Raw genomic sequence first — 27817 nt, forward strand, 5'->3', positions numbered from 1 at the left:
TCACGGCCATAAATTAAAATAAAATAAGAATAGTTGTCGTGAAAAAGTCCACTATTTCACGAGACACTTCGAGTCCTCCTGGAGTGCTCTGGTGTACGTTTCCTGGAGAGCCAGTCTTTCCCGGCAGTCCTTGATTACAGATCAAGTGGGCATGAGAGTTCCTGTAAGACACGTGTTTCAAATTTGTTTGCATGAAAGGCATGTACATGAGCGACCAGTGTGGCGTGCAAGAAGGCGGGACTCAAAGAGGAAGGTCAAAGCAGTGCAGAAATGCACCACAGTGAATGATGAATGTAGAACGCGAACGCTGAACCCGGGAAGTTGTTGGCGCTCTAGAAATCCCAGCTGGACGCATTTGTTAGGTCCCAGAAAGAGGGCGTGTCCGGGAAAAAGAGGACGTGTCCGAGAAAAAGAGGATGTGCGGTCACCCTGCCTTCAACGTCAGAGGCGCTGCATTCAGCCCTCTCGCATAAATGGAAGCAGTATTGATCCTCAGTAATGACCGAGCTTTTTACATCACAGCATTCACAGAATGGCATCACAATGGCCAACAGCCACTGAGCAACAACCCAACAAATATACACTGTTTGTTGTGATCATGGCCTCTTACTATTATGCAAATGAAAGAAGTCTTGACCATTCTATAGACACACACACACACACATATACATTGTGTGTCGATGTGATTGTGTTACACATGCCTGTTTACTGTGTAGTGCATTGTTGATTACAGAGGCCGTGGTCTCTTTGTCTGTGGCTGGCTGGGCAGGTTACACCTCCATCTTGGCTGTAGGCCACGTCCTCCCCAGCAGAGACGTGGGGGCTCAGTCCCTCCGCTACGGTGTACTCTGACCTTCTCGTTGTGATCGCTCGATGTGCCGTTGTGTTGTAAAAGTGAAAGTACACCCTTTTGTGAGTCACTGAAGTTGCAATACTGGGTGATGAAATCGTGTGGAAAGTCCCTACGTTATCAGATATCACACCGGAAGAGGACACCATGAGGAATGACACAACACAATATTACAATATATTTTCACACAACAACACTTCCTTCTCCTGCCGTGTCTATACGGTCTTCACATCGACTTTCAAATGTTGAGCAGACGACCGACGAAAAAGAGCCACCGCAAAGTAAAGTCATAGCCACGTGAATGAGGGACACGTTATAAACCAGAGAGACAACAAATGAAAGTGGGACGTGAGAGATGAGAATAAAAAGAAAAGAGAAATAAAAAACCTGACTGTGTTAGTAGATCCATGACAGGGCCCCCTCGCTTAATAAAAATACATTTTTTGAGCCATAATAAATATGTTATGTGCTCCATATGGTAGACATCCCACACCTTTTGTATCCATAAGTTATATGTGGTGGTGGGGGGGTCTGGTTTCATCCATTTAATGGTAGTACACGTCAGGGCTGCTGTAAGTAGTATTCCTGGAGATATTTCTTACACCTCCCCTCTAAACCATCAGGTATTAGTCCCAGTAGCGCCACCGTAGGATCTTGTGGGATATTCTGCAGGAGCGCCTCTTTAAGAGTATCAAATACCTCTTTCCAAAAGACACGTAACTCAGGGCATAACCACAATATGTGAGTTTAATTCCAGTTTGCGCTCCGCGGTTCCTCCAGCATGAGCTGGTGTGTGTCGGGCCCATCTCTGACACCGTCTCCGGGGTTGGAAAATATCCAGTGATGGCTTTCCATTTAAATCCCCGCCACGTGTTCGAATTTGTCTCTAGGTTTGCTTCTGTGCACATTTCCTCCCAGGTGTGCTGTGTTATGCCGGCGTTTAATTCTGATCCCCATCTATCTTGGTTCACGGACAAAAAGATTTGATATGGTTTACAAACTATTCTCCTCTCTCCATCTCCCGTTTGCAATTCGGTGAGGTAATTTTCTATTGGGGTAGATTCTATGAGTTTCCCCATTCTTGGTGTGTAGTAAGGAAGCGTCTTAGTCGCGGATCTCTGAAGAAGTCTGCTGCAGGGAGATCGAATTCATTTTTTAACTGTTCAGATGTCTTCAGATTGCCCTTGTTCAATATCTGATGTAAGCCGTGTTCTGACCGTTTCTTAAACCCTGTCTCGAAGTTGTTGGGCGCAAAGGTCTTCATATATCCAGTGCTTGTTAGTGGTGAGATTGGGTTAGGTAGTCTGTATGTCTTGAGACATTTTGAAGATGATCGTGTAATGTGCATGGATCAATAGACTCGCTAGCCCTTGGCTAATGGGTCGGACACTTTAGTCGACTGGTTAACATGGTCGCCCGTGGTGCGGGGGGGCACGGGTTCGCGTCCCGGCTGTGGCAGTTCCTGCCACCCCCCCCCCCCAAATTCACTGCAATAGTACCAGAGTCAAAGATGGACTGCAGAGTTTTTGGCCACTAGTAGCGCCAATGAGCAAAGTGGGTCAAGTAAATTTTACTTGTATAGCCTGATATCACAAATTACAAATTTGTCTCAGGGGGCTTTACAGTAACACAACATGCTGTCTTTAGACCCTTGCATCAGATAAGGAACAACTCCCTAAAAAAAAAACCCTTGGATGTGTGTGACCATTAACTAAAGTTTCAATGAACCAAATTTCAATGACGTATTGAATGGTCCCCATCCAATAACAAAAACAGCATCAGAGCTGTCTCCTAGCCGCTGTGCTGAAGTCCAGATGTGAATGTTGGAGCTTTATAGAGATTAAAAACTTAAGATTTTCCAAACATCTTTGAAGGAAATAATTTTGGTCAACATAGACATTGGGGCTCTAACAACGACATCTATACGTCAGCATGAGTAAAGTTATGAATGTAAAAAACCTGTTGTTTACATGTAAATCTCAGCAGGTGAACTTTAAGCTCAGGCAGTGTGATGGACATACATGTTTAAATGCTGTGTGACTGACTTCATGTCTTTTTTGAAAGACTGCGTTCAAAAATGATTATTTGGTTGGTGTTTCTCTTCAGCCCTCTCCTGCCCGAGGCCGTCTGTTCCGGAGAACTCCATCATGAAGGGAACCAACTTCACGTATGGAAGCAAGGTGACTTTCAGGTATCATCTGCACCTTTTTACAACACGGTGATACACTGGTACAAGACACAGAGCCGATTTGATGACTAAGGGAATACCTCGCTTTTCAGGTCAATATTTCAAACTGGCGAGCAACAGTCAAGCTCAGAGATGGTTTCTAATACCCCTCCTCCCTGTCTTTCTCCCCCGTCTCAGCTGTATGATGGGCTACTTACCTCACGTCCCCTATGAGTTCCAGTGTCTGGCTAGCCTGAGGTGGAGCGGGACGCCACCGGTCTGTCATCCTGTGACTTGCGGGGATCCTCCCATTGTACAGAACGCCGACTACGCCCTCAAAACCAACACATACCAGTCCATTGTCACCTACACCTGTTCTGAAGGATACAGGTACGAGTAAGAAGTCACTGTTGGTGCTACTGTTGTCTGTGGCTGTCTACTATGATTGATTGACAGACTGACAGACAATTTAAAGGATAAAAAAATGGCTTAACTTACTTTTATATACTTTTCCTGTAATTGCCACAATGTAGAGGCACTCAAATAATGTATTCTATGTGGGGGTGGCATGGCGGTCTATTCCATTGCCTACCAACATGGGTACGTATCTCCGGTTCGAATCCTCGTGTCACCTCCAGCTTGGTCGGACGTCCCTACAGACACAATTGGCCGTGTCTGCGGGTGGGAAGCCGGATGTGGGTATGTGTCTGCGGTCGCTGCACTAGCGCCTCCTCTGGTTGGTCGGGGCGCCTGTTCGGCGGGGAGGGGGAACTGGGGGGAATAGCGCGATCGTCCAACGTGCTACGTCCCCCTGGTGAAACTCCTCACTGTCAGGTGAAAAGAAGCGGCTGGCGACTCCACATGGATTGGAGGAGGCATGTGGTAGTCTGCAGCCCTCCCCGGATCGGCAGAGGGAGTGGAGCAGCGACCAGGATCGTTCGGAAGAGTGGGGTAACTGGCCAAGTACAATTCGGAGAAAAAGGGGGGAAACCCCCCCCCCTAAAAAAAGTACCCTATTTGGTATGTTATCCATTTGGGAAGACTCATCCAATTTACCACCTCAGGCTGTGATCACATTGGATAGGTTTTGCCCCGAGGCCCTGCTACCGAAACACAAAACATGAAAACAAAATATAAAACACAGGACTGGAAGCTGCTATCACTCCCAAATTGATTGACAGGCCTCTTGCCACTATGACAACAACTAAATCTGAGTTTCTGATGTTTTTTGATACTGTAAAAGGGTTTGCTCCATCACTGACTGGACCTTTAAATCTGATTTATCGTTGACCTCAGACGATACTGTGACCTTTGCGTGGCTCTGTCAGTCACTGGATAGTGGTTTCTAAGTTCTAAGTAGTGTGTTGATGTGAAGGCCACAGGGCTCCATGGAAGTGGTGTGTGAAGCCACAGGGGGCTGGAGCCGGCCGGCCCCCCGCTGCAGCAGCATCCTCTGCAATGACCCGCCGGCCCTGAGAGACGCTGTGACCGTAGGAGATGACCATGCGCTGGGAAACAAGGTGCACTATGTCTGCAAAGAAGGGTAAATCTGGTTGAAATCCACTCCATTATTTCAACCATTTATTCACTTACTGATACCGAGACGTTGTGTTATGCTATCAGGTACACTCAAACAGGGAATGTGGTGCCATGACTATGGGTGCTGTAGTGGTGCTTTATGGCTGACCTGAACAAATGACCTACGCTCACAGTTGAGGAGGCACAGTCACAGATATTTTTGGTGTTAAAATGCTTTATGATGGGTTTTACCCAACTCTGGTAGTGTTGAAATGTTTTGCCAAAGTAGAATAAATACCCCAGAATATCCCCACACTCCAACAGAATCCATATTAGAACCACATAGTGGCTTTCTATTTGCTATATAAACAGTTGTATAGCATGTCAGCTAGAATTGTTATTTCTAGTATCTAAATGTAATTTCTAGATCCGTATTTTAATATCACTTATTTATTTTAATATTACTGTTATTATTGTTTTTAATTAATATATGTTATTTTACCAGATGGTGTTTTCCACTGTTTTCATACTGTTAAAATTTATGATGAATGCGGCGTCCGGGTGGCGTGGCGGTCTGTTCCGTTGCCTACCAACACGGGGTTCGCCAGTTCGAATCCCCGTGTTACCTCCGGCTTGGTCGGGCGTCCCTACAGACACAATCGGCCGTGTCTGCGGGCGGGAAGCCGGATGTGGGTATGTGTCCTGGTCGCTGCACTAGCGCCTCCTCTGGTTGGTCGGGGCACCTGTTCGGGGGGGAACTGGGGGGAATAGCGTGATCCTCCCACGCGCTACCTCCCCCTGGCGAAACTCCTCACTGTCAGGTGAAAAGAAGCGGCTGGCGACTCCACATGTATCGGAGGAGGCATGTGGTAGTCTGTAGCCCTACCCAGATCGGCAGAGGGGTTAGAGCAGCTACCAGGGTGGCTTGGAAGAGTGGGGTAATGGCCAGGTACAATTGGGAAGAAAAAGGGAGAACCCCCCCCCCCCCCCCCCCAAAAAAAAAATATGATGAGTGGGCTTTGGCAATACAAATGTATTGTTTTTCTCATGCCAGTAAAGTGAATTGAGTTAACCTGAATTTAATAGAAATTGAACTCGCTGCCTTTAGGGCTCGGGTTAGTATTGCTGGACAGCAATTCTGGAGAACTTCCTGTATTAATATTTGTGTCGGTCCTCTTGTCTCACAGCTATACTTTGATAGGTCCAGAGACCAGAGAATGTTTGGCGAGTGGCCAGTGGAGTGACAGCTCCGCCCAGTGTGTCCCTCGCTCCTGTGGCCCCCCGCCTGCCATTGCCCACGCTGAGCCCTACGAGGGCCACCAGCTGTATGGAGACACTGCCAATTACTACTGCACTGATGGCTACATCGCTGGCAACAACTCCAAGATGGTGTGTAACGCCCAGGGCTTGTGGGCGCCTCCCGATGGCCTAGAGGTCCCTGGTTGCATCGCCAACTTCTGCCAACCCCCACCCGAACTGCCCCATGCTATTTTAGACTCTGTCAACAAACCCAAATATGCCAGCAACACTGAAGTGAGCTATAAATGTGAGGAAGGCTTCATGCTCAACACGACGGCGACGTTGAGGTGCATGATAGGAGGCAATTGGGAACCGTCGCCCTATGACATAAGCTGTGTGCCGGTGAGGTGCTCCAAGCCCACGGGCATCGACCGGGGGTATGTGTCTGGGACCAACTACAGTTTTGGAGCTGTCGTGGCGTACAGCTGTGATAAAGGCTTCCTCATTAGAGGGGAGAAGAGGAGGACATGTAAGGCCAATGGGGAATGGGGGGGGATTCTACCCACCTGTATACCTGTGTCCTGCTCCAGCCCTCCGCAGCTCTGGAACGGACACGTTCAGGTATCAACGGAATTCATACCGATTCATTCAGTCATATACACAGATTTACTGCTCTTCTGTTGAATAGGAAAGTTACAAGGTAGAGTTTTAAGATTTCACCGGGGTTTCAATGAATGTAGGTTTTTCGAGTTTTTCTTTCTCATGAATTTATGGGAGAGTTTCTGAATTAGAACCAGTTTTATATATTTTATTAAGTTTTCTGATCTGTATGGTTGATGATAACCTCACAAAAAACCTTTATCTCTAGAGCACATACCAAGACAGCGTTAGAAAGCGCTTCACATAAAAATGTAATCCTATTTTCCAAATTGTTTAAAAAAATTAAGGACACTATGGAACAGTTCATTTAAACATTTTCTAAGAGTTGTTTTTTTCCGATCTGTTCTTACACAGAGCAAGAGCCGATTCATCTTCAACAGTAGGGTATTGTACGCCTGTAACGCCGGCTACAGACTGGTGGGTCGGCCAGAGCGAGTCTGCCAGGCCAACCGTCAATGGTCAAACAACGACCCTCCCTCCTGTGTCCTCCTGACCTGTGACCCTCCTCCTGACATTGTCCATGGACGCTACAGGGGTTCCACGTTTGAGGTGGGACGAAAAGTGGAGTACATATGTGACGAGGGCTATGAGCTAGCTGGGGATGCTGTCTGGACCTGCCTGAAGTACGGCAAGTGGGATAAGACTCGGCGTCCTCGCTGCTCACCGGTCCAGTGCCCGGAACCACCGCTGGAGGAGAACCATCTTGTTCTGAAGGGCTTGGATTCAGAATCGGGAACTGTGGAGCTCTCCTGTGAAGATGGATATGTCCTACAGGGGGCCCGGGTCCTCCGTTGCACCCTGTCTCAGGAGTGGAATGACACTTTCCCTGTGTGTAAACAGGTATTTTGTGACCCGCCCCCTGAGGTGGCACTTGGGAGTCCCTCCAAATCCTCAATGACAGCGCCATTCTATTTTGGCAGGGTGGTGAACTACTCATGCATGAATGGGCTCACTTTAAGGAAAGAGGCATCCGTCACCTGTCTAGCTAACGGACAGTGGAGCAGCCCTTACCCAGAATGCATCCCGGTGGAATGTCCACAGCCTGTGGAGGTTTCTAATGGCATAGTTGACGTCCAGGGTCTGACGTATCTTAGCACGGCGCTCTACAGCTGTAAGTCAGGCTACGCCCTCGTCGGGAACGCCACTGTTCTGTGTGGAGAGAGTGGGCTCTGGGTTGGAGAGGTACCGTCCTGTCGCCCAATTGAATGCTCGGTCCCTAAACAGATAGCCAGTGGAAAAGTAACTTACACCAAACTCCAGTTCAGTCATGGCGCCGTTTATTCCTGTCGTCGTGGTTACCGTCTCCAAGGCCCAGAGACTCTGAAATGCCTGGCTAATGGGGAGTGGGACCAGGAGCCACCTACTTGTGTTCAGATATCCTGCACCCCACCGAAACCCATTGACAATGGTTTTGTCGAGGGCTCAGACCACAGTTTTGGTGTCACTATATTCTATAGCTGTTTCCCTGGCTTCCAACTGGTGGGTCAGAACCATTTGACTTGTGAAGAGTTTGGCTGGTCCAGTTCTGTTCCAGTCTGTGTTCCCTCAGACTGTGGCCTGCCTCCTCATATAGACTTTGGAGAGTATGTGAAGGTGCCCGACCGTGGCACCGGTAGGTCAGGTAGAGGCTCCGGTACTACAACTAAAGAATCAGGGGACGCTATATCAGCCTCAACCATGGACTTGAGCTTCCTTCAAGGGACGTTGATAGAGTACCGGTGTCATAAAGGTTATGACCTCACAACCCCCACCAGACTCGTGTGTCAGGAAGATGGGGGCTGGAACGGAACAGCGCCTTCGTGTGTTCCGGCAGAGTGTGAAACACCTCCCACTCCAGAGCATGGCTGGGTCAACGTGACTGACACCTCCTTTGGCAGTCAGGTGCGGTATGGATGTGAGCAGGGGTATAAACTCAATGGAGAGTCAGTAAGGCAATGTGTGTCCGGTCGACTGTGGACTGATGATGCTCCAATTTGTCAGCCGGTCTCCTGTGGCAACCTGGGGGCTTTGTCTAATGGCATGGTTCACGGGAGTTCATTTGTTTTCCCCGGGGTTCTGCGCTTTGAGTGTAACGCTGGTTATGTCCTGGTGGGTGGCAGCACCATCACTTGCCAAGGAGATGGGATGTGGGATGGGGAAATGCCGTTGTGTGAGCCGGTGTACTGCGGACCTCCAAATACCCCTGATGATATTATTGTTAAAGGGGAGGACTACACTTTTGGTAATCAAATACACCTGAGCTGCCAGTCTGGCTTCATCTTAAAGGGGATATCTATTAGTAAATGTCAGGCTGATGGCACTTGGAGCCACAGGTCCCCTACCTGCGTACCTGCCCACTGTGGTAAACCCTCGCCGATTACAAATGGCCGTGTGTTGGGCTCAGACTTTGGCGTCAACGGCGAGGTGAGCTATGAATGTGATGAAGGGTACACACTTAACGGGGATCCCGGGGGTGTGTGTCAAGCCGACGGACTTTGGGACAAGCCTGTGCCACACTGTGACATCATCAGCTGCGACCCGCCTGAGGATATCAGTCACGGTTTTCTGAACGGCTCTAGCTTCAACTATGAGGACGTGGTGGAGTACGTTTGTTTCGATGGATACGAGGTGGTTGGAGACCCCGTCCTCCGGTGCTCTGCCCAAGGAGTATGGGAGGGCAGTGTGCCCCGGTGTCAACCCTGTGTCTGCGCTATGCCCACGGTGAAATACGGGGTTGTCCTGGGCAGCAATCATGCCTGCGGAGACCAGGTGCACTTCCGATGTGATGGAGGCTACAAGCTCCTGGGTCCCTCTCAGGCGGTGTGTGAGAAGGGTGGTGTGTGGAGCCCCGGGTTGCCTGTGTGTGGCCGGGGGAGATGCTCTGCCACCCCACCTGCAGTTCCCAATGCTGTCATGCAGGGTGGCAGTTCCACTGTCTTAGACACAGTCACGTACAGGTGCCGACCGGGGTTCCAGTCAAAGGGTTTCCCGAACCTCTCCTGTGGAAGAGACGGCAGGTGGGGCGAACCCAGAATCCGCTGTGAGCCGGTGAACTGTGGAGAGCCTCCATCTGTCCCCCAAGCTGAGGTTGTGGGAGAGACTTTCACCTTCCCCAAGCAAATCACATACAGGTGAATATTAATATTACAAGTTAGGCCCCAGTTGCATCAGCATTTATGACATGATTTGTAATTTATGACTGACTGATATTTTTGCATCAAAATCAATTGATTTGAATGGAATTTTCACGATCAGTGGGTTCGTTTCCTGGTGCCAAAGTAAATTTGTGCGATGGCTTTGTGTAGGGTTCAACTTTGGTGAACTTAAACATGTGAATATGCGCTGTTGGCTATTAGCAAAACTGCTTCGACTGCGTTGACTTCTGGTGAGGCGACTGACAAAAAAGTCCAAAATGGAAGAAGCTAACGTTTTAGCAGTGTGACATCATCCAATTTTATTCAGTTGTGCTCTACCAGAATATAAATGCTACACAAAAACATATGTGGCATGGTTTTGCAGTCAACCGTGAAGGACAAGATGGTATGACTCTATTATATATATATATATATATATATATATATATATATATATATATACACATATATATATATATATCAAAGTTGGACAAGGTAATAGTGTGTCCTCTCTGAACCTCTAATATTTCTCTTTTAACGTCCTCTTTTTTGTCTCGATACTTCTTTTGTATTTATCGTCCCTCTCCTCTAGGTGTGAGGACGGGTATGAACTGGCCACGAAAATGGCCTCCTTGTTCTGTCTGAGTGACGGCAGCTGGTCTAAACACAGCGTACGATGCCGTCCCACCGCATGCCCACTGCCCACCGGCCCTGCTACCACCCACTTGATGGTGACTGGGGAGGACCTCACCCCCGTAGGGGGCACCGTCACTCTCTCCTGCAGTCCTGGTTTTTATCTGCTGGGTTCGACGCTAGCAGAGTGCCAGGTGGGAAAGATGCCATGGTGGTTTATGATCGGTGATATGGGACAAGGGTTTCTGATCCCAGGTCTTTGTCCAGCTTTCTAAGGATATGAATCCCAGTTCATTGCTAATTTTTTTTTTACTGTTCCCGTTGTTCAGGTCTCTAAGATTCTCCATCTAAATTGATTTTGTAATTGGTTTCAAAATTGAATCCAAATTTTAAATCCCAAATTGGTTTTAAAATTCTAAGATTGGTTTTGTACGTTTTTCTTAATCCAAGGTCAATGTTTAGGTGTCAGAGAATATCAACCTACGGTAATTTGCCCTAGTCTCCTGTCAGTTATAAATCGTAACGCCAGTACCTGGTTAAATAGATGTTTAGCATTTTTTTAGGTGGGCGTAACGGTGCCAAAAAACCTTGTGCCCGTCGGTTCCAGTAACGCAGTGTTTGAGAATAAAGAAACACGGTGGCGAGATTTAGAAGAAGTCGGTGCGGTAGTTGTATCAGTGTGACATGTTTAGCAAATCAGAACAAGGGGATGGGGAGACGGATGTGACACTTCACGAAAACAATAACAGTGCCCTGTTCTGTTGAAATGCATTTTAATCACTTAACGGATTGTAGTCACTTTCCACCACCTGGTCTGTGGAAGACGGTTTGTGCTTTACGCGTTTTGTCTCTTCTGTGTTGAAGAGTGACACCGGTGGAGTTTCTCACCATTGGTCTGTGTGACATCACACATCGCTCTTCCAACAGACCGTATGGCGCCCTTTAGTGGCGCTACGACAGACATACAGACGCACTCCCTCATTTATCACTAACGGATAAACATGTCTCAGACTTTTCTTACCCGCTTTCAGTATTAAAAACTACCAAGCTATGCATGTATTTATTTACCTTACGCCTACTGTCTGTTTAAGAAATGACTAACTTCCATTTTGTTTGTCTCTTCCTCTTTGTAATGTGTGCCGATACAGCTGGGTGGAAGCTGGTCTCCCAGCCTCTCCTCTGTTTCCTGTGAGCCGGTGGTTTGTGAGAAACCTCGTCCTCTCCTCCACGGTGTCGTAGAGGGAGACAGCTATAATTATGGCGATATGGTCATGTATTCCTGTCTACCTGGCTTTGACCTGAAGGTATGAGTCTCTCAGTCTATATTCGATGACGGCAAGAATGTGATGAGGAAATATTTAAAAGTGATGAAAAACAAACAGTCATAAAACACAAAGATAGAAAACACACAGTTTTAAAAACGTTCAGTGTCTGGTGGTCTTCCTCGAGCAGGTTTTCCTGTTGGCTGCCACAAAACCATGGAGGTGGATCCATGTCAAACAAAAATGAAATTTTTCTCCCCAATTGTACCATGCCAATCACCCTGCTCTCCGAGCTGTCCCATTCGCTGCTCCACCCTCTCTGCTGATCCAGGGAGGGCTGCAGACTACCACATGCCTCCTCCGATACATTTGGAGTCGCCAGTTGCTTTTTTTGAACTGACTATGAGGAGTTTCACCAGGGGGACGTAGCATGTGGGAGGTAGACAATTGAATAGACCGCTACACGACCCGGATGCCCACATCTTCATTTTGTGTACTGGACTTTAATGTGCGGTATAATTTGCGAGCTACCATACCAGGATCCCCTGATAAACATGGATGGATGCTGGGTAAGGCGAGATGTACCCGTACTAACAGCTGCCTTTTCACCACTTAACACAGCCAACAACAAAAAAAAGGTGGTAGCTCAGTCCAAAATCTGCTTTCATTATTCGTCTTCATGGTTTTGTGTTCTCCTGATTGCTCCATCTGGAAGTGAACGACCACTCTTGCCCCATCTGACATCTTAAGATAACCTTTTTTTGTCCTCGGCGGTTTCACAAATCATTGTCTGTGCTTGGCAAGTGCTCAGTGATGCAATTAACAATGACATCATGAAGTCACATGATTTCTCCAAAGCCCTGATAGGAGCGTTTGGTTTCAGAGCAAACAGAAACGGCTGAGTCACGCCTGGTGTTCATGATACGCTGACACCAGCAGACGTCCTGCACTCCCTCAATTCAGTACAACTCTTCACGCACGCACACACACAGTTGTCCCCCACACATGAATGGACTGAAATGTTGACTTATTTATAATAAACCTCCTTACATCTGCAGAAATGCATGATTGGTCCTTTGGTTTACATGTGCACATTTATACACCTGGTCAAAATACTGTATAGTTGACACCCCATGTGGTACTGCCTTTGCTAATGTGTACTACTTGGCATACTACTTATTTTATACACACGATTGTATCTAGTATTTGAAATGTCTATCAATATTCAATATCCAAATGAATATTTGAAGTGATATCTCAGGCGAAGACAGACTCGGTATCATCTGATCCGTATCATCTGATCCAGTAGATGTCACGTACCAGTCATACGATTTCATGCACTACTCACACTGACAAATGTTTTCTATACTATACTGTAAATATAAAAGTCTGATCTTCTCTGTATAAGACATTTTAAACTCTGGGGGCGTCCGGGTGGTGGCGGTCTATTCCGTTGCCTACCAACATGGGGATCGCCAGTTCGAATCCCCGTGTTACCGCCAGCTTGGTCAGGCATCCCTACAGACACAATTGGCCGTGTCTGCGGGTGGGAGGCCGGATGTGGGTATGTGTCCTGGTCGCTGCACTAGCACCTCCTTTGGTCGGTCGGGGTGCCTGTTCGGGGGGGGGGTATCGTGATCTCCCACGCGCTACGTCCCCCTGGTGAAACTCCTCACTGTCAGGTGAAAAGAAGTGGCTGGCGACTCCACATGTATCGGAGGAGGCATGTGGTAGTCCGCAGCCCTCCCCGGATCGGCAGAGGGGGTGGAGCAACGATCGGGACGGCTCGGAAGAGTGGGATAATTGGCTGGATCCAATTGGGGAGAAAAAGCGGGGGGGGGGTATTTAGAATTCTATGCACAGTATACGTATAACATAAGTACGAATAGTAGATAATGTTCGTATGACAAGTTTACAATCACACAGTATGCAGTATCTATGGGAGAAGTAATAAGACAGTTACAGTGGCAAAGAAATATGAATGATTCTGCTACACAATATTCACACTATACAGTATTTACAAGAATATATGCAAAGTATATATATATATAAAGCAAGAGTGTATCAGAATCAGACTATTTTATTTATCCCCGAGGGGAAATTGAGTATGTTTGTATGTTCACTTAAAACTTCAGAAATACTCATTGTAGAACAAAAAGAAAGGTATCTTTAGAATCAGCATTTTCCAAGGATTGCACAGTTCGAAAAACATTTCAAAAACCAAGTAAAAAATTTGATTTATTTGCGAAAGAGGCATTCCAACGATGCTTTGTGGAGACTTCCGGCAAATCTTTCTAGTGGTCAAGGGAGGCACTACACCTAACATTGTCAATGCTAGCCTGAAGACACGCAACACGCAACGTGGTTTACCCTGAGGCGCTTGAGCACTGAGCGATTAATACACACACTGGCAAAGAAGCTTGATGAATGGATTGCAACTTATGACATTTGATAATTTTCATTAATAAAATTCGTTTATTCGACATTCGTTTATCACATGTATCATATCATAAATTATACTATATTTCATCAGGCATTGGTACCTCTGCAAGTCCTTCATGAAGTGGATATCTAACATCCCAGTCAGCACTTAAAGCTGATTCTGCTTCTTGTCCTTATAATTAATATTTCTGTGTTTAATAGTAAAGCGAGTGAACTGGAGATCCTGACAAGCAGAACAACAAACTAGACAATGGCATCATATCGTATTTCCAGCAAACAACGGAGCAATGGAAGCTAGGCTACAAAAAGCCTCACTGTGTATGAAATGTTTAGTTCTCGTGTACTGACGGTGAGTTCTGTTTCTGACAGGGAGACTCTGTCCAAACCTGCCGGGGGGATCGCACATGGAGCGGGACGCAACCCGAGTGTGTCGGTAGGTTTGGATGTGTAGGGGTGTTACTGTGTGTGTGTGTGTGTGTGTGTGTGTGTTTGTGTGCGTGCGTGCGTGTGTGTGTGCGTGGTTCTCAGGAGGTAACACATTTTTTCCCTTCAGCCGAGCCCAGTCCTGAAAGCTACACCATCTTGAAAGCTAACCCCTGTGTTTGTGTCCCCTCAGTGCCATCCTGCGGGCCTCCTCCCTCTGTTAAGGATGCAACGGTTGACACTACAGGTGACATCTACCTGAACAACGCCAGCTACATGTGTAACCCGGGTCTGCGGTTGGTCGGTCCGAAGATCCTCACCTGTCTGGCCAATGGCACGTGGAGCCTGCCTGCACCCACATGTGAAGGTATGAGGACTGAAAGTAATTCATTAACTTTTTTCCCCATTTCTTACCTGGGTTACTGAGCATGCATAAAGAGATTCATTGTCATTGTTCCTGTCTGCATGCTGGTATTCCAACTGACAGACATAGTGAACTGGACACTGACCTGTTGACTGGAATAGCCCCTGTTTAATCACCATATACTGTAAATACCAAATACCACATATGCCATAGACCATAAATCATGTACCATAAACCAAATACCATATACTAGAACCCAGATACCATATACTAGCAATTATGTACCAGTGTTTCCCAGCCCATTGCTTAAATATCTCTTGTCCGTCAGATTTTCATTGTAATTCTTCATAGGCAGGCCTGCTTGTAGTTACTCAACCAGTCATATAACAGTTTCAGTTATGTCGGTTGTGCCAAATCTGACATCATTAAGTACTAATTGGTTGAGAACATAAAAGCAGGTCTACCTATGGATGATTTTAATGAAAATCTGCAGAACAAGGGGGTATTTAGGACTGAACTGGGAAACACTGCCATGTACTACAGATCATATACTACACACCATATGCCATTAGACCAAATACCATAAACCTTTAGAGGAAGAAAGGATGATTACTCACTCACTCACTCTTGCTTTCTCTCTCTAGTGCTAGGTTGTCACATCCCCAGAGAGGTGTTGAATGGGAAGGTGCAGGAACACAACCTGAACACAGGGAGAGCTGTGGAGTTCCAGTGTGATAAAGGCTTCACCCTGCGGGGAGATCCCCTGGTGGTGTGTATAGGGGGCAGCACCTGGAGCTCTCCATTCCCCACCTGCCAACGTAAGAGGAAATCTGTTAAATTCACCTCATGTTTGTTTCATTCTACAAACTTCATTCATACCCGCGAGGTCATTTTCATGACAGCCTCACAAACTTACATTTAGAAAACACAACCTAGGGCGTCTGGGTAGTGTGGTGGTCTATTCCATTGCCTACCAACATGGGGATTGCCGGTTCGACTCCCCATGTTACATGCAGCTACAGACACAATTGGCCGTGTCTGCGGGTGGGAAGCTGGATGTGGGTATGTGTCCTGGTCGCTGTATTAGCACCTCCTCTGGTCGGTCAGGGTGCCTGTTCGGGGGGGAGGGGGAACTTGGGGGGAATAGCGTGATCCTCCCACGCTTATCCACAGTGACTTACAAGAAGTTCAGCAGTTATCAGATACCTTCAGTTGTTACCAATTGGTTTCACTGGCTCTACATAGTGATCATGTTATAGTAGTACTATATGATATGAAGTAGTGGTAGTAGTACATATCTACCGTTGATCAGCTCGGCAGTCATAATATGCCAATAGGTACGTGTCCGGAGCCAAGTGCAGTTATATACACGACTGCCTGAATGATAACTGTTATTCTGCTCCATTTGGTGTAGAGATAAAGATGCTCAGGACACTAGCCGTGATGTTGTGATCTGTTCAGATTTTTTTCTGCAAGATTGCTTTTTTTACTTCACAATCTACGGTTCACTTCTTCAAAGTTTTTGACACTGACGCCGCAAAGTGACGACTAAAAACACTTTGCAACATCACGAGTTTCATCAGCTTTTTCAACACATACCCACCGGTTGCAACCATGGTGAAACACTCAAAGCTGGACAAACCAGTTGAGTTTACTGTTTCCTGTTGACTCCGCTGTGCGTTGTAAGAAATACAACAGACGGTGCTCACGGCAGGGAGACAGGAGGGTAAAATGTCCCAGCACTGGATTGATGAAAACCCTGCATGTGTGTGGGCACCATTCTTATGATTCTGCGAGAGAGAAATGTTCACAGATCAACAGCTGACATGTCCCTGGACTCGCATGTCATTCATCCAGTTCACGTTAGAGATAAGGTTCGGGTCAGATTTAGGGTTTGGGTTAGTCCAAGCTCAACATATTGATGATACTGACCAGAGAACCTCTCTGACTTGCAGAAATCAGCTCGAGTGGCGGGGTGTCAGTACAGCTGTGGGTGGATTTGGAGGAAACGGCGTGAGCCTTCACACGTATTACGTTCCCTCCAGAGAAAAAACCTGCAGTTGTCTGTCAGTGACTCCCTGTATATCACAGGATGCACGTAGAAGTCTGCGTCCTCTCCAGACATAATAACAGTCATGCAGTGTGCCAGAGCTGAAGACAACAGAGCTTTGGATTTAACATATTGGGATGAAAAGAGGAGAAAATTGAACAAAAAGGTGGGGGGGGGGTTGTATTTTTGCATAGATGCAAGTTGTATCTATTGTATTCCCCAAGGCTCAGCGTTTTCGGTTTTTATTTTTCAAAGCCATCCAGCATGCCGAATTTCGTCACAAGAGGACACTGTTACATAACCTCACACGAACAGGGACAACTTTTGGATCCGTAGAAGCATAAAATCCGGGTGAAAATCAGTTTGAAAATCTGGGTATTTTTCGGTGAAAATCAGTAAAAACCAAAAACGCTGAGTCTTGTTATTCTTTAGTTTGGTGTGTGATGTTTCCAAAGATCATTAAGTTTCATTTAACATGGGCAGTGGTTGATTTTCAAACAACATTGTGACAGCTGTTTAATGTTTTTGGTTTGATTTCAGGGTTTCTGTTTTTAACATTGTTGAAGTGAAACAGTAATACATGGGTTGCTTTGTGGTCAGTGCGGTTTAAAAATGCAGAAAATATATTGCATCATGTATGTATTGTGAAATGTGATGAGGAAGAGGCGGGGAAAATCATTCTGGCCTTCTTCCCACTTGTAGCTCAGATTTCTTTGGAGGCCACATGTTGTTTCATCATCGTTGGAGCAAATCTCAAAGTCCAGTATCACTTTTGTTACCAGCATCGTAAAGTTTCACGTATCGGCCTGTGTCTGCTGTAGGGTATTGAGTTTCTTTTCTTGTTGTAAGGTTGCTTTTGGGCATGTGGTATGTGCTGTAACCATCCAGCTATGGCGGTGCTTCAGGATATTGATTTTCAACACCGTCGCAATCCCTAATAATCAATCAAACCCTTCAGAGCTTTATTTATATTGTACATCTCTGCAGTGCAGTGCACTTAATATTATGTCAGAGTGCACAGATAAAAAGCAGGTAATTACTATAGAAAAGAGAAAACAAAGGGAATGGGATAATGACAAAATAAGAATAACAAACTTAAAAGTAAATAAATGAAATGGAAATAAAAAGTGAAACCTCAGTAAAATAGAAGTTTACGCTAACAGGTGTACAGATACCCTAGTGGCATTGTTAGCAAGTTAAATGCAGCATCCAGGAAACCAGAAGGCTCGTGTCTGTGTAACAGGTACAGCGACTTGAGGTGCACGTTTAAGGGCTCAATCCCACTTTAATGTCCCACCTTTACCTTAGTCACCGACCAAAGAACTAAAATAAAAATATTCCTCTTTTTTTTTTTGTTGTGGGCATGTTTTGCACTCAGAATTAAAAGGTTAAGAAGCAAACATTAGCCATTAAGCTAAAGCAATGAATGTTTACTGGGCTAGCTGCTGATTCTGCGTGTTGCTATGGTTACAGTGCATCAAGGCTCAGCTCTGAGCCCTTTCTTGTTTGCAATGGTGATGGACAGGTTGACGGACGAGATCAGGCAGGAGTCTCTGTGGATGATGATGTTTGCGGATGACATTGTGATCTGTAGTGAGAGCAGGGAGCAGGTGGAGGAGAGCCTGGGGAGGTGGAGGTATGCTCTGGAGAGAAGAGGAATGAAAGTCAGTAGGAGCAAGACGGAATACACATAGGTGAATGAGAGGGAGGACAGGGGAATGGTGAGGATGCAAGGAGTAGAGGTGACGAAGGCGTATGAGTTTAAATACTTGGGGTCAACTGTCCAAAGTAATGGGGAGTGCAGAAGAGAGGTGAAGAAGAGAGTGCAGGCAGGGTGGAGTGGGTGGAGAAAGCGCGTCAGGAGTGATTTGCGACAGAAGGGTACCAGCAAGAGTTAAAGGGAAGGTTTAAGAGATGGTTGTGGGACCAGCTATGTTGTATGGTTTGGAGACAGTGGCACTGATGAAAAGACAGGAGGCGCAGCTGGAGGTGGTAGAATTGAAGATAATAAGATTTTCATCGGGAGCGACAAAGGACAGGATTAGGAACGAGTATATCAGAGGGACAGCTCAGGTTGGATGGTTTGGAGACAAAGCAAGAGAGGCAAGATTGAGATGGCCTGGACATGTGTGGAGGAGAGATGCTGGGTGTATTGGGAGAAGGATGCTGAATATGGAGCTGCCAGGGAAGAGGAGAAGAGGAAGGCCAAAGAGGAGGTTTATGGATGTGGTGAGGGAGGACATGCAGGTGGCTGGTGTGACAGAGGAAGATGCAGAGGACAAGAAGAAATAGAAACGGATGATCAGCTGTGGCGACCCCTAACGGGAGCAGCCGAAAGTAGAAGTAGTAGTAGTAACTATGGTTACAGAACATGAATTTAGAACAGTGATTTAAACTTGAGGCGAACTACATGTGCAGTAAACAGTTTTAATGCACACCCTCCAGCCAATCAGAAACCAGGATTCTCTGTGACCATGGTATAATGAAACGATAACCCATCCCTCATGTCCTCCACAGCCAAGCCTTGCCCAGCTCCACTAGGCTGGAGGGAGGCCAGCTGGAGGAACAGCTCTCATCGAGGCTTCTACGTCGGTCAGTCTGTCCCAGTCACCTGCCCCAAGGGTCAACAGGTCAAAGGTGACGGTACCATCACCTGTCGGCCAGACCAGACATGGAGCCCCATCAGCTCCGTTTGTGAGAGTAAGTATTGTCTTCACTGAGCGCTAATTACAGTTTTCTGAGCTGTTGAACTTTCTCAACCTGTCAAGACTTTCATACATCCACCCTAATGCGGAGAAATCTGAAGAGGCCATTCTTACGGTGAAAACGTGTAGAGAGTTCACCCTCACGTCTTCAGACTGTTTTCAACAAGTGCACCGTCCACATCGAAACACAAAAACTATAGAAAAACGTTGAAATCTCTTGAATTGCACACGGGCCTAATACTTGACTCGTTCGCTTTACGCTGATCACGACAATCATAAGCCAGCATTTCCAACAAGCGTTTTCACCGTCTACACTACAACATGAGACTGGCGTTGTCAAATCTACCCACTTTGGAGGGCATTTTAAAAAGGTAGACTTTCTGGCGTATTCTCAATGGAAGGCCAAAATGAAGAGAAAACCCTTTTGAATTCATCCGTGTTGATGTGGATCCACTCAGACTGTCCCTGGTGGCAAAGATGTCCCGTCATCATAGGTGGAAATAGTACTGTAACGTTGCTGAAGTGTTTGTTCATGTTTTTAAAATATGTATTAAAGTTGAAGAAAGGCCCATTTAGCGATATGCTCAAAAACATTGTCACCAAAAATGTTGTTACCGTTTCAGATGTCCGCTCTCAAGAGTTGCTTGTTCACCCTGTTTGGCATGTGGTCTCAGTGTGTGAACTGTACCATGTCTTTTTTCTTTTCTTTTTTTTTGGGGGGGGGATTTCCCCCCTTTTTTTCTCCCCAATTGTACCTGTCCAATTACCCCACTCTTCCGAGCCGCCCCGGTCGCTGCTCTTCCCGCTCTGCCGATCCGAGGAGGGCTGCAGACTACCACATGCCTCCTCTGATACACGTGGAGTCGCCAGCCGCTTCTTTTCACCTGACAGTGAGGAGTTTCACCAGGGGGACGTAGCGTGTGGGAGGATTACGCTATTCCCCCCAGTCCCCCCCACCCCAACAGGCACCCCGGCCGACCAGAGGAGGCACTAGTGCAGCGACTAGGACACATACCCACATCCGGCTTCCCACCCACAGACATGGCCAATTGTGTCTGTAGGGACACCTGACCAAGCCGGAGGTAACACGGGGATTCGAAGTGGCGAGCCCCGTGTTGGTAGGCAACAGAATAGACCACTACGCTACCCAGACGGCCCGAGGGGTTCAGTTTTTTTACCGTGGGGGGGAGGGGGGTTGACTCAAACATTTCAGAGCTGCAAGCACGTAAGCCTACTTGCTTTATGTCAGCACCACAAACCTCCACATGGGTATCAAAACCAAACATCTCCGTGTGACACAATACGTATGATACAATACGTATGATACAATACATATGATACAATATGTATGATACAGTACGTATGATACCATACGTATGATACAATATGTATGATATAGTATGTATGATACAATACATATGATACAATATGTATGATACAGTATGTATGATACAATACGTATGATACAATACGTATGATACAATATGTATGATATAGTATGTATGATACAATACATATGATACAATATGTATGATACAGTATGTATGATACAATACATATGATACAATACTTATGATACAATATGTATGATATAGTATGTATGATACAATACGTATGATACAATATGTATGATATAGTATGTATGATACAATACATATGATACAATATGTATGATACAGTATGTATGATACAATACATATGATACAATATGTATGATATAGTATGTATGATACAATACATATGATACAATATGTATGATACAGTATGTATGATACAATACATATGATACAATATGTATGATACAGTATGTATGATACAATACATATGATACAATATGTATGATACAGTATGTATGATACAATACATATGATACAATATGTATGATATAGTATGTATGATACAATACATATGATACAATATGTATGATATAGTATGTATGATACAATACGTATGATACAATATGTATGATACAATATGTATGATACAATACGTATGATACAATACAGCTCATTAAAGCAGGGCACAGTATCCCCTGTTGAGTGATGTGCTGTATTTTATAGTTTAACTGCACAAATAAGACACGGATAAGTCAAATAGCAAAACACAAATGTGTGAGCGTTAAATCAAAAACGGAGCACGCGGAGCACACATGATCCATGATGAAGATACAGACAGATAAAAATGCATGGCAAGATAGCATATTGTCAATATTTTAGAGACCCCCCACCCCCCAAAAAATTCCGCAAATCATGTTTTCAGGGGAGCTCATGTCTTGGGGGGGGGGGGTGGCTCAAGAGGAGCCCCCCCCCCGGCTGCCCTGTAGTTTGCACCCTGAGCATAGTACTTGGAAATAACAGCCTTTTGAGGTAAAAATAGTATTTAAAAGCAGCATGAATGAAGAAGTGTTTTTTTTTTTTTCATCTACAGCAACAAGATGTGACTATTAGCTGTTAGAGATCCCCAGAAAAAGATCCCCCAGAAAGAGACCCTCCAGAAAGGATACTGTTGTCTCCTTTTTGGATGGACTCTTTATTTAAAGGTTTGAATTCGGGTACGTGATGTATTGAAATCCTCTTTTTTGTAAATCAGGTTCCTCTCTCTGTGTTGCCCAGTTTCTCTTTGATGCACTCAGAGGATGTGAAAGACCATTACACAACCATTTATTCATCAGACACCTCACCAATCCACACAGTTGTGCGCTGATTCCAACACCATGAGAATATACGCACACTCACACACGCACACACACACTCACACGAGCGTTCTCACATGCCTTTTGTCCTATAAGCAGGGTAGTAACATTTGTCATTAAGACGGCGTTTTGAAATTAATCAACTTTCACTTCTCTTATTTGTTTATATAATGATTCAGCATTTTTCCCAGCAGCCCCACTTAGCGACACGGCTATTTGACAGTGTTCCTGGGCTCAGATATGACAGATTTACTTGTACATTTACTTGTACAGTTTACTTGTACAGAAAGACAGCTGAAGGTTGATAAGAAAGGATACTGGTCCTCTACCAGACAAACTGAGTTCAAGGCCTCATGTCAGCGAACACTGGCATGTTCTGGAACAAAACAGTGAGTCTCTTCCACCTCTAGGGGTGCTGTTCGGTGACTTGGACCCTTGTAGTGGAGGGAAAACCCAAAACGAACAAGAAGCTAACCACAGGAATCATTAAAATATCACATTATTAATCATATTCATATTCTTATTATTAGCATTATTAGCATAGTTAGCATGATTGGTGATTCAGAGGTTAAAATCCACCATGGCTGTACACACATCATAAGAACCGCATTAGAGAGGACTTTGATTTGTGCTGATGTCTCTGCTGATTGTTGGTGGTAAACACAGAGGTGTTCTGCATTTGTTTTTTGTGTGTAACACAGATCTAACACATTAACACTGACTGCCTGCTTCTCCGTCACCTGCGAGGTGTTGAGTTTGACCGTGTCTCATAAAGGTCCTGTATTAACCTCCAGTCATCAAATTAGTTCACTTTCAGTCCTCGTCAGTCCAAGTAACATCTGTGTCATGTGACCTAATCAGTACATCCGAATTCCCAGGTCTGATTTCTGGGATTAGAACAGCGGGTGATGGCGACTGATGATAATCAAGATAATGAAATAATAACTGTGTTTAGGCCACATCATGTGCACGCCCATCCACACCGTGCACGTCTCCTTTCTTGTCTGCCCGTCATCTCGAATCGTCTTTCTCTCTTCCGCTCTCTCATTCATTTCTTGTTTTCGCTCTCACCGAGATTTTCTTACCACAACCGGGAATGCATCAAACGCTGTGCCGACGTCCTGCATGCTGGACTTATTATGGGCTAGTTCCATGGCTGCTATGGAAACCCTTTGTCAGGCGGTCTTGTGATCTTTCTTGGGGGCACAGATGGTCTGAAAACACTACACAATGGCGGCTATGTTGCCATGGCTTGTTCATTCTGCATTTGCATGATTCCCCCCCCCCCTCGTCTCCATCTATTGTTTGTCATCCTCTCATTTGCCTCCAGGTCCTAGGAGATCGTTCACATAGGCCATTGTAAAAACCAAACAAAGTGGCTGGTAAGCCCGTTCTGATATGATGCATGATGCTGATGCTGTGACGAAGGTGCACCACACGGCTCAATTCAACAGCACTGACGTTTCTCTGCAGGTCACCTCTTGTCAGTAGCATGTCAGGAAGAGGTCGATGAAATAACATTCAAGCTTGTTTCAGATATAAGAGCCCTGAATATTGCACACACACGTCATAGCCGGTCAGTCGGGGTCGTGGTAAATGACTCAAACATGTGACAGGAAGCCGTGCCACATTTAAAGTTGAATTGCAGAATTTTGCTTGTAGCCTAAGCAAACGTGTTAGTTTGCATTCATCATTTCCCTCGTGCCGATGAAGACTATGCTGATGAAGACCATGTTGTTAGATCCAGCTGAGTATTTTAACAAAAGTTATTCAGAAAATCTCAATTTTTTTAGATTTATGAGGCAACAATGTTTTGAATGCAAGACTCCAATGTTTACATCTGGATTTCCCAGCAGCTAAGCGGGTATCGTTTGTCATGGTTGTGTGGACCCATTTTGTTTAGCAGTCCTACCAGCGGCCAAACACCCTGCGGTTCATCTTTATGTTCACCTGGCCCGCTGGTAAACATTCAAAACTTGAAAATACGATAAATGTTACCTCGGGTTTGGTCGGGCGTCCCAACAGACACAATTGGCCGTGTTTGCGGGTGGGAAGCCGGATGTGGGTATGTGTCCTGGCCGCTGCAGTAGCACCTCCTCTGGTTGGTCGGGGTGCCTGTTCAGGGGGGAGGGGGAAATAGCATGATCCTCCCACATGCTACGACCCCCCCTGGCGAAACTCCTCACTGTCAGGTGAAAAGAAGCGGCTGGCGAACTCCACATGTATCGGAGGAGGCATGTGGTAGTCTGCAGCCCTCCCCGGATCGGCAGAGAGGGATGGAGCAGTGACCAGGACGGCTTGGAAGAGTGGGGTAATTGGCCGGATACAACTGGGGGGGGAAAAGGGGGGAAAAAATAGAAAATACGATAAAATATTTGATTCTCTACTCATCCGAATGTACGCCTTGACAAATCTCACCGGATGCTGTCTCGAGAAGGCAGGTTAACATTCACAGCTACATTCAAAACACCTGTTGTGAGTCTGTGGCCACCGATGAGTGGACTTGGCCGTACCTCTAGAATGTGTTTGTCCAGGTTGAGTTGCACCGAGAACTAAGACCTGGCCAAGGCGCTGGCAGTAAACCTGCTCAGAGACGGACATGATGTGATGTAGCGAGTAACAGGCGGGTTGTTCCATTTGGGCTGTTGTACAGGGGTGTCCTGTGGCCCTCCTCTCCACGTGGCCCACGGGGTGGTGCGGGGGGCGGTGTTCCAGTTCGGGGACGTTGCCGTGTACTCGTGTTTTGGCGGCTATGCCATGGAAGGCACCGGAAGGAGCCGGTGTCTGGAGAACGGCACCTGGACGCCCCCTCCCATGTGCAGAGGTAGAGAGAACCCCACCTCTGGGCTTTAGACCAGAGAAGACCCCTCTCCTCTTCCTCCTGCTTCTCACAGGACTTCTTATGTTTCATTAATACCTTCGAATTTCCTCTTTCCTCAGACGGTATTTTCCAGAATGTTCACTAGGTACCTGTGAAGGGGTAAAAAGCTTCTGTCTCTTCTGTCCTCACCTGCTTGCTCTGGCAGTTTGCTCTGTCTCCATCGCATTTCCTTCAACCACTGATTAATCTGGGAGCAAGATGAAGGTTGCCACGAACCTGTCGGTATTTGTTTAGTTTAGCGGTTTCCTGGTGAAACAGCTTGGGGATGGGGTTTTGTGACAGCTTTCCTCCAAGAGCCTGCCGGTTGCGTCTTTACAATGACTTCATATGTGTTTGGCACAAACATAAGAGGAGAAAAGCAAGAAACCCCCCCTGGGGCCACTAGGAGTCGGGAATCGGGGACAATTTATTGTCATTTTTTAGACGTACTTGCATACACAAAGAAATTAAATGTCGTTCCCCCCAGCCCACAAGCAAGGTAACACAAAAAGACACATCCAAAATTTCCCAAAAACAGAGAGGAACAAAAAACAACCCCGAAAACAAACTGTTAACAACACAGTCCCCCCCCCCCCGCAACACAATCCCCCCCGCAACACAATCCCCCCCGCAACACAATCCCCCCTGCAACACAGTCCCCCCCTGCAACACAATCCCCCCTGCAACACAGTCCCCCCCTGCAACACAATCCCCCCTGCAACACAGTCCCCCCTGCAACACAGTCCCCCCCCGCAACACAATCCCCCCCTGCAACACAATCCCCCCTGCAACACAATCCCCCCTGCAACACAGTCCCCCCCCGCAACACAATCCCCCCCCTGCAACACAGTCCCCCCTGCAACACAGTCCCCCCCCTGCAACACAGTCCCCCCTGCAACACAGTCCCCCCCTGCAACACAGTCCCCCCCTGCAACACAGTCCCCCCTGCAACACAGTCCCCCCCTGCAACACAGTCCCCCCCTGCAACACAATCCCCCCTGCAACACAGTCCCCCCCTGCAACACAGTCCCCCCCTGCAACACAGTCCCCCCTGCAACACAGTCCCCCCCTGCAACACAGTCCCCCCTGCAACACAGTCCCCCCTGCAACACAGTCCCCCCCTGCAACACAACCCCCCCTGCAACACAGTCCCCCCTGCAACACAACCCCCCCTGCAACACAGTCCCCCCTGCAACACAATCCCCCCTGCAACACAATCCCCCCCTGCAACACAGTCCCCCCCTGCAACACAGTCCCCCCTGCAACACAGCCCCCCCCTGCAACACAGTCCCCCTGCAACACAATCCCCCCCCTGCAACACAGTCCCCCCCTGCAACACAGTCCCCCTGCAACACAATCCCCCCTGCAACACAGTCCCCCCCTGCAACACAGTCCCCCCCGCAAAACAATCCCCCCTGCAACACAATCCCCCCCCGCAACACAGTCCCCCCCCTGCAACACAGTCCCCCCCGCAACACAATCCCCCCCCTGCAACACAGTCCCCCCCGCAAAACAATCCCCCCTGCAACACAATCCCCCCCCTGCAACACAGTCCCCCCCGCAAAACAATCCCCCCTGCAACACAATCCCCCCCCTGCAACACAGTCCCCCCGCAACACAATCCCCCTGCAACACAGCCCCCCGCAACACAATCCCCCCCGCAACACAGTCCCCCCCTGCAACACAGTCCCCCCTGCAACACAGTCCCCCCCGCAACACAGTCCCCCCCGCAACACAGTCCCCCCCTGCAACACAGTCCCCCCCTGCAACACAGTCCCCCCCTGCAACACAGTCCCCCCTGCAACACAGTCCAAAGAAATTCCTCTGTCCAGAGAACGAACTCCAGCCAGGATGACAGTCGGAAGCACCAGTCTGCATGAGCTAGCAGTTAGCTTAGCCCGCCCCGCCCCGCCTCCGCGCCCTGGCAGACCGCCCTCAGCGTTTCCTCCCCGGGCACAGCTCCAGGCAGGGGCCGTGGATCCTGGGCCCATCGGACGAAGCAGACCAAGCTCTCCCAGCCAGACACCCTCGACACACGTCCCCCGCGCTCCACACGACGACGCAGACAAAAATAACTGCACAGTCGACGCTAGGCGAGGCCACCGCCAGACCGCCTCGGCATTTTCTCTCGGGTACGGCTCCAGGCAGGGCCGTAAGCTCTTTCAGCCGATCCAACGCCAGCTCTCCCAGCCATCAGACAAAAAAAAGCGATGAAAAAAAAAATTCACACGAAGACGCAAACTTAGACGTGGACAAAGACACTGCATGGTCGGCGCTGGGTGAGGCCGCCGCAAACGCGAGTTCACGCCGCCATCTTCCTAGGCGATGATGGAGCCATGCTGTCCATGATGGTGATAGGGGAGGTCCATGATGGACCATCTGTTTTCATCTTAAATTTGTGGCGACCAAAACATGTTTTAAACCATATTGGTGACCGTCACTTGTTAAAACAAAGCAAAAAAATTACATATCTTACAAATTTAATAAAATGTAGCATAGCCTCACCCATCCCCCATGAGAAATGTAGCATAGCCCCACCCATCCCCTATGAGAAATGTAGCATAGCCCCACCCATCCCCCATGAGAAATGTAGCATAGCCTCACCCATCCCCCATGAGAAATGTAGCATAGCCCCAATCATCCCCCATGAGAAATGTAGCATAGCCCCAATCATCCCCCATGAGAAATGTAGCATAGCCCAATCATCCCCCATGAGAAATGTAGCATAGCCCCAATCATCCCCCATGAGAAATGTAGCATAGCCCCACCCATCCCCCATGAGAAATGTAGCATAGCCCCAATCATCCCCCATGAGAAATGTAGCATAGCCCCAATCATC

At 47.2% G+C, this 27817-nt stretch overlaps 1 protein-coding gene across 1 annotated transcript in view; it reads left to right on the top strand.

The window, feature by feature from the left end:
• svep1 (sushi, von Willebrand factor type A, EGF and pentraxin domain containing 1) overlaps window positions 1–27817 on the top strand; it is a 164898-nt gene that overhangs the window by 125457 nt on the left and 11624 nt on the right. Inside the window, 12 exon segments of the mRNA XM_056300497.1 lie at window positions 2957–3041; window positions 3216–3407; window positions 4393–4560; window positions 5723–6395; window positions 6789–9544; window positions 10140–10374; window positions 11329–11484; window positions 14254–14317; window positions 14501–14674; window positions 15316–15489; window positions 19239–19421; window positions 24772–24942. Of these exon segments, the coding sequence (XP_056156472.1) occupies window positions 2957–3041; window positions 3216–3407; window positions 4393–4560; window positions 5723–6395; window positions 6789–9544; window positions 10140–10374; window positions 11329–11484; window positions 14254–14317; window positions 14501–14674; window positions 15316–15489; window positions 19239–19421; window positions 24772–24942 (5031 nt within the window).

Source organism: Lampris incognitus, chromosome 20 (assembly GCF_029633865.1).
Source record: "Lampris incognitus isolate fLamInc1 chromosome 20, fLamInc1.hap2, whole genome shotgun sequence".
NCBI lineage: Eukaryota > Metazoa > Chordata > Actinopteri > Lampriformes > Lampridae > Lampris > Lampris incognitus.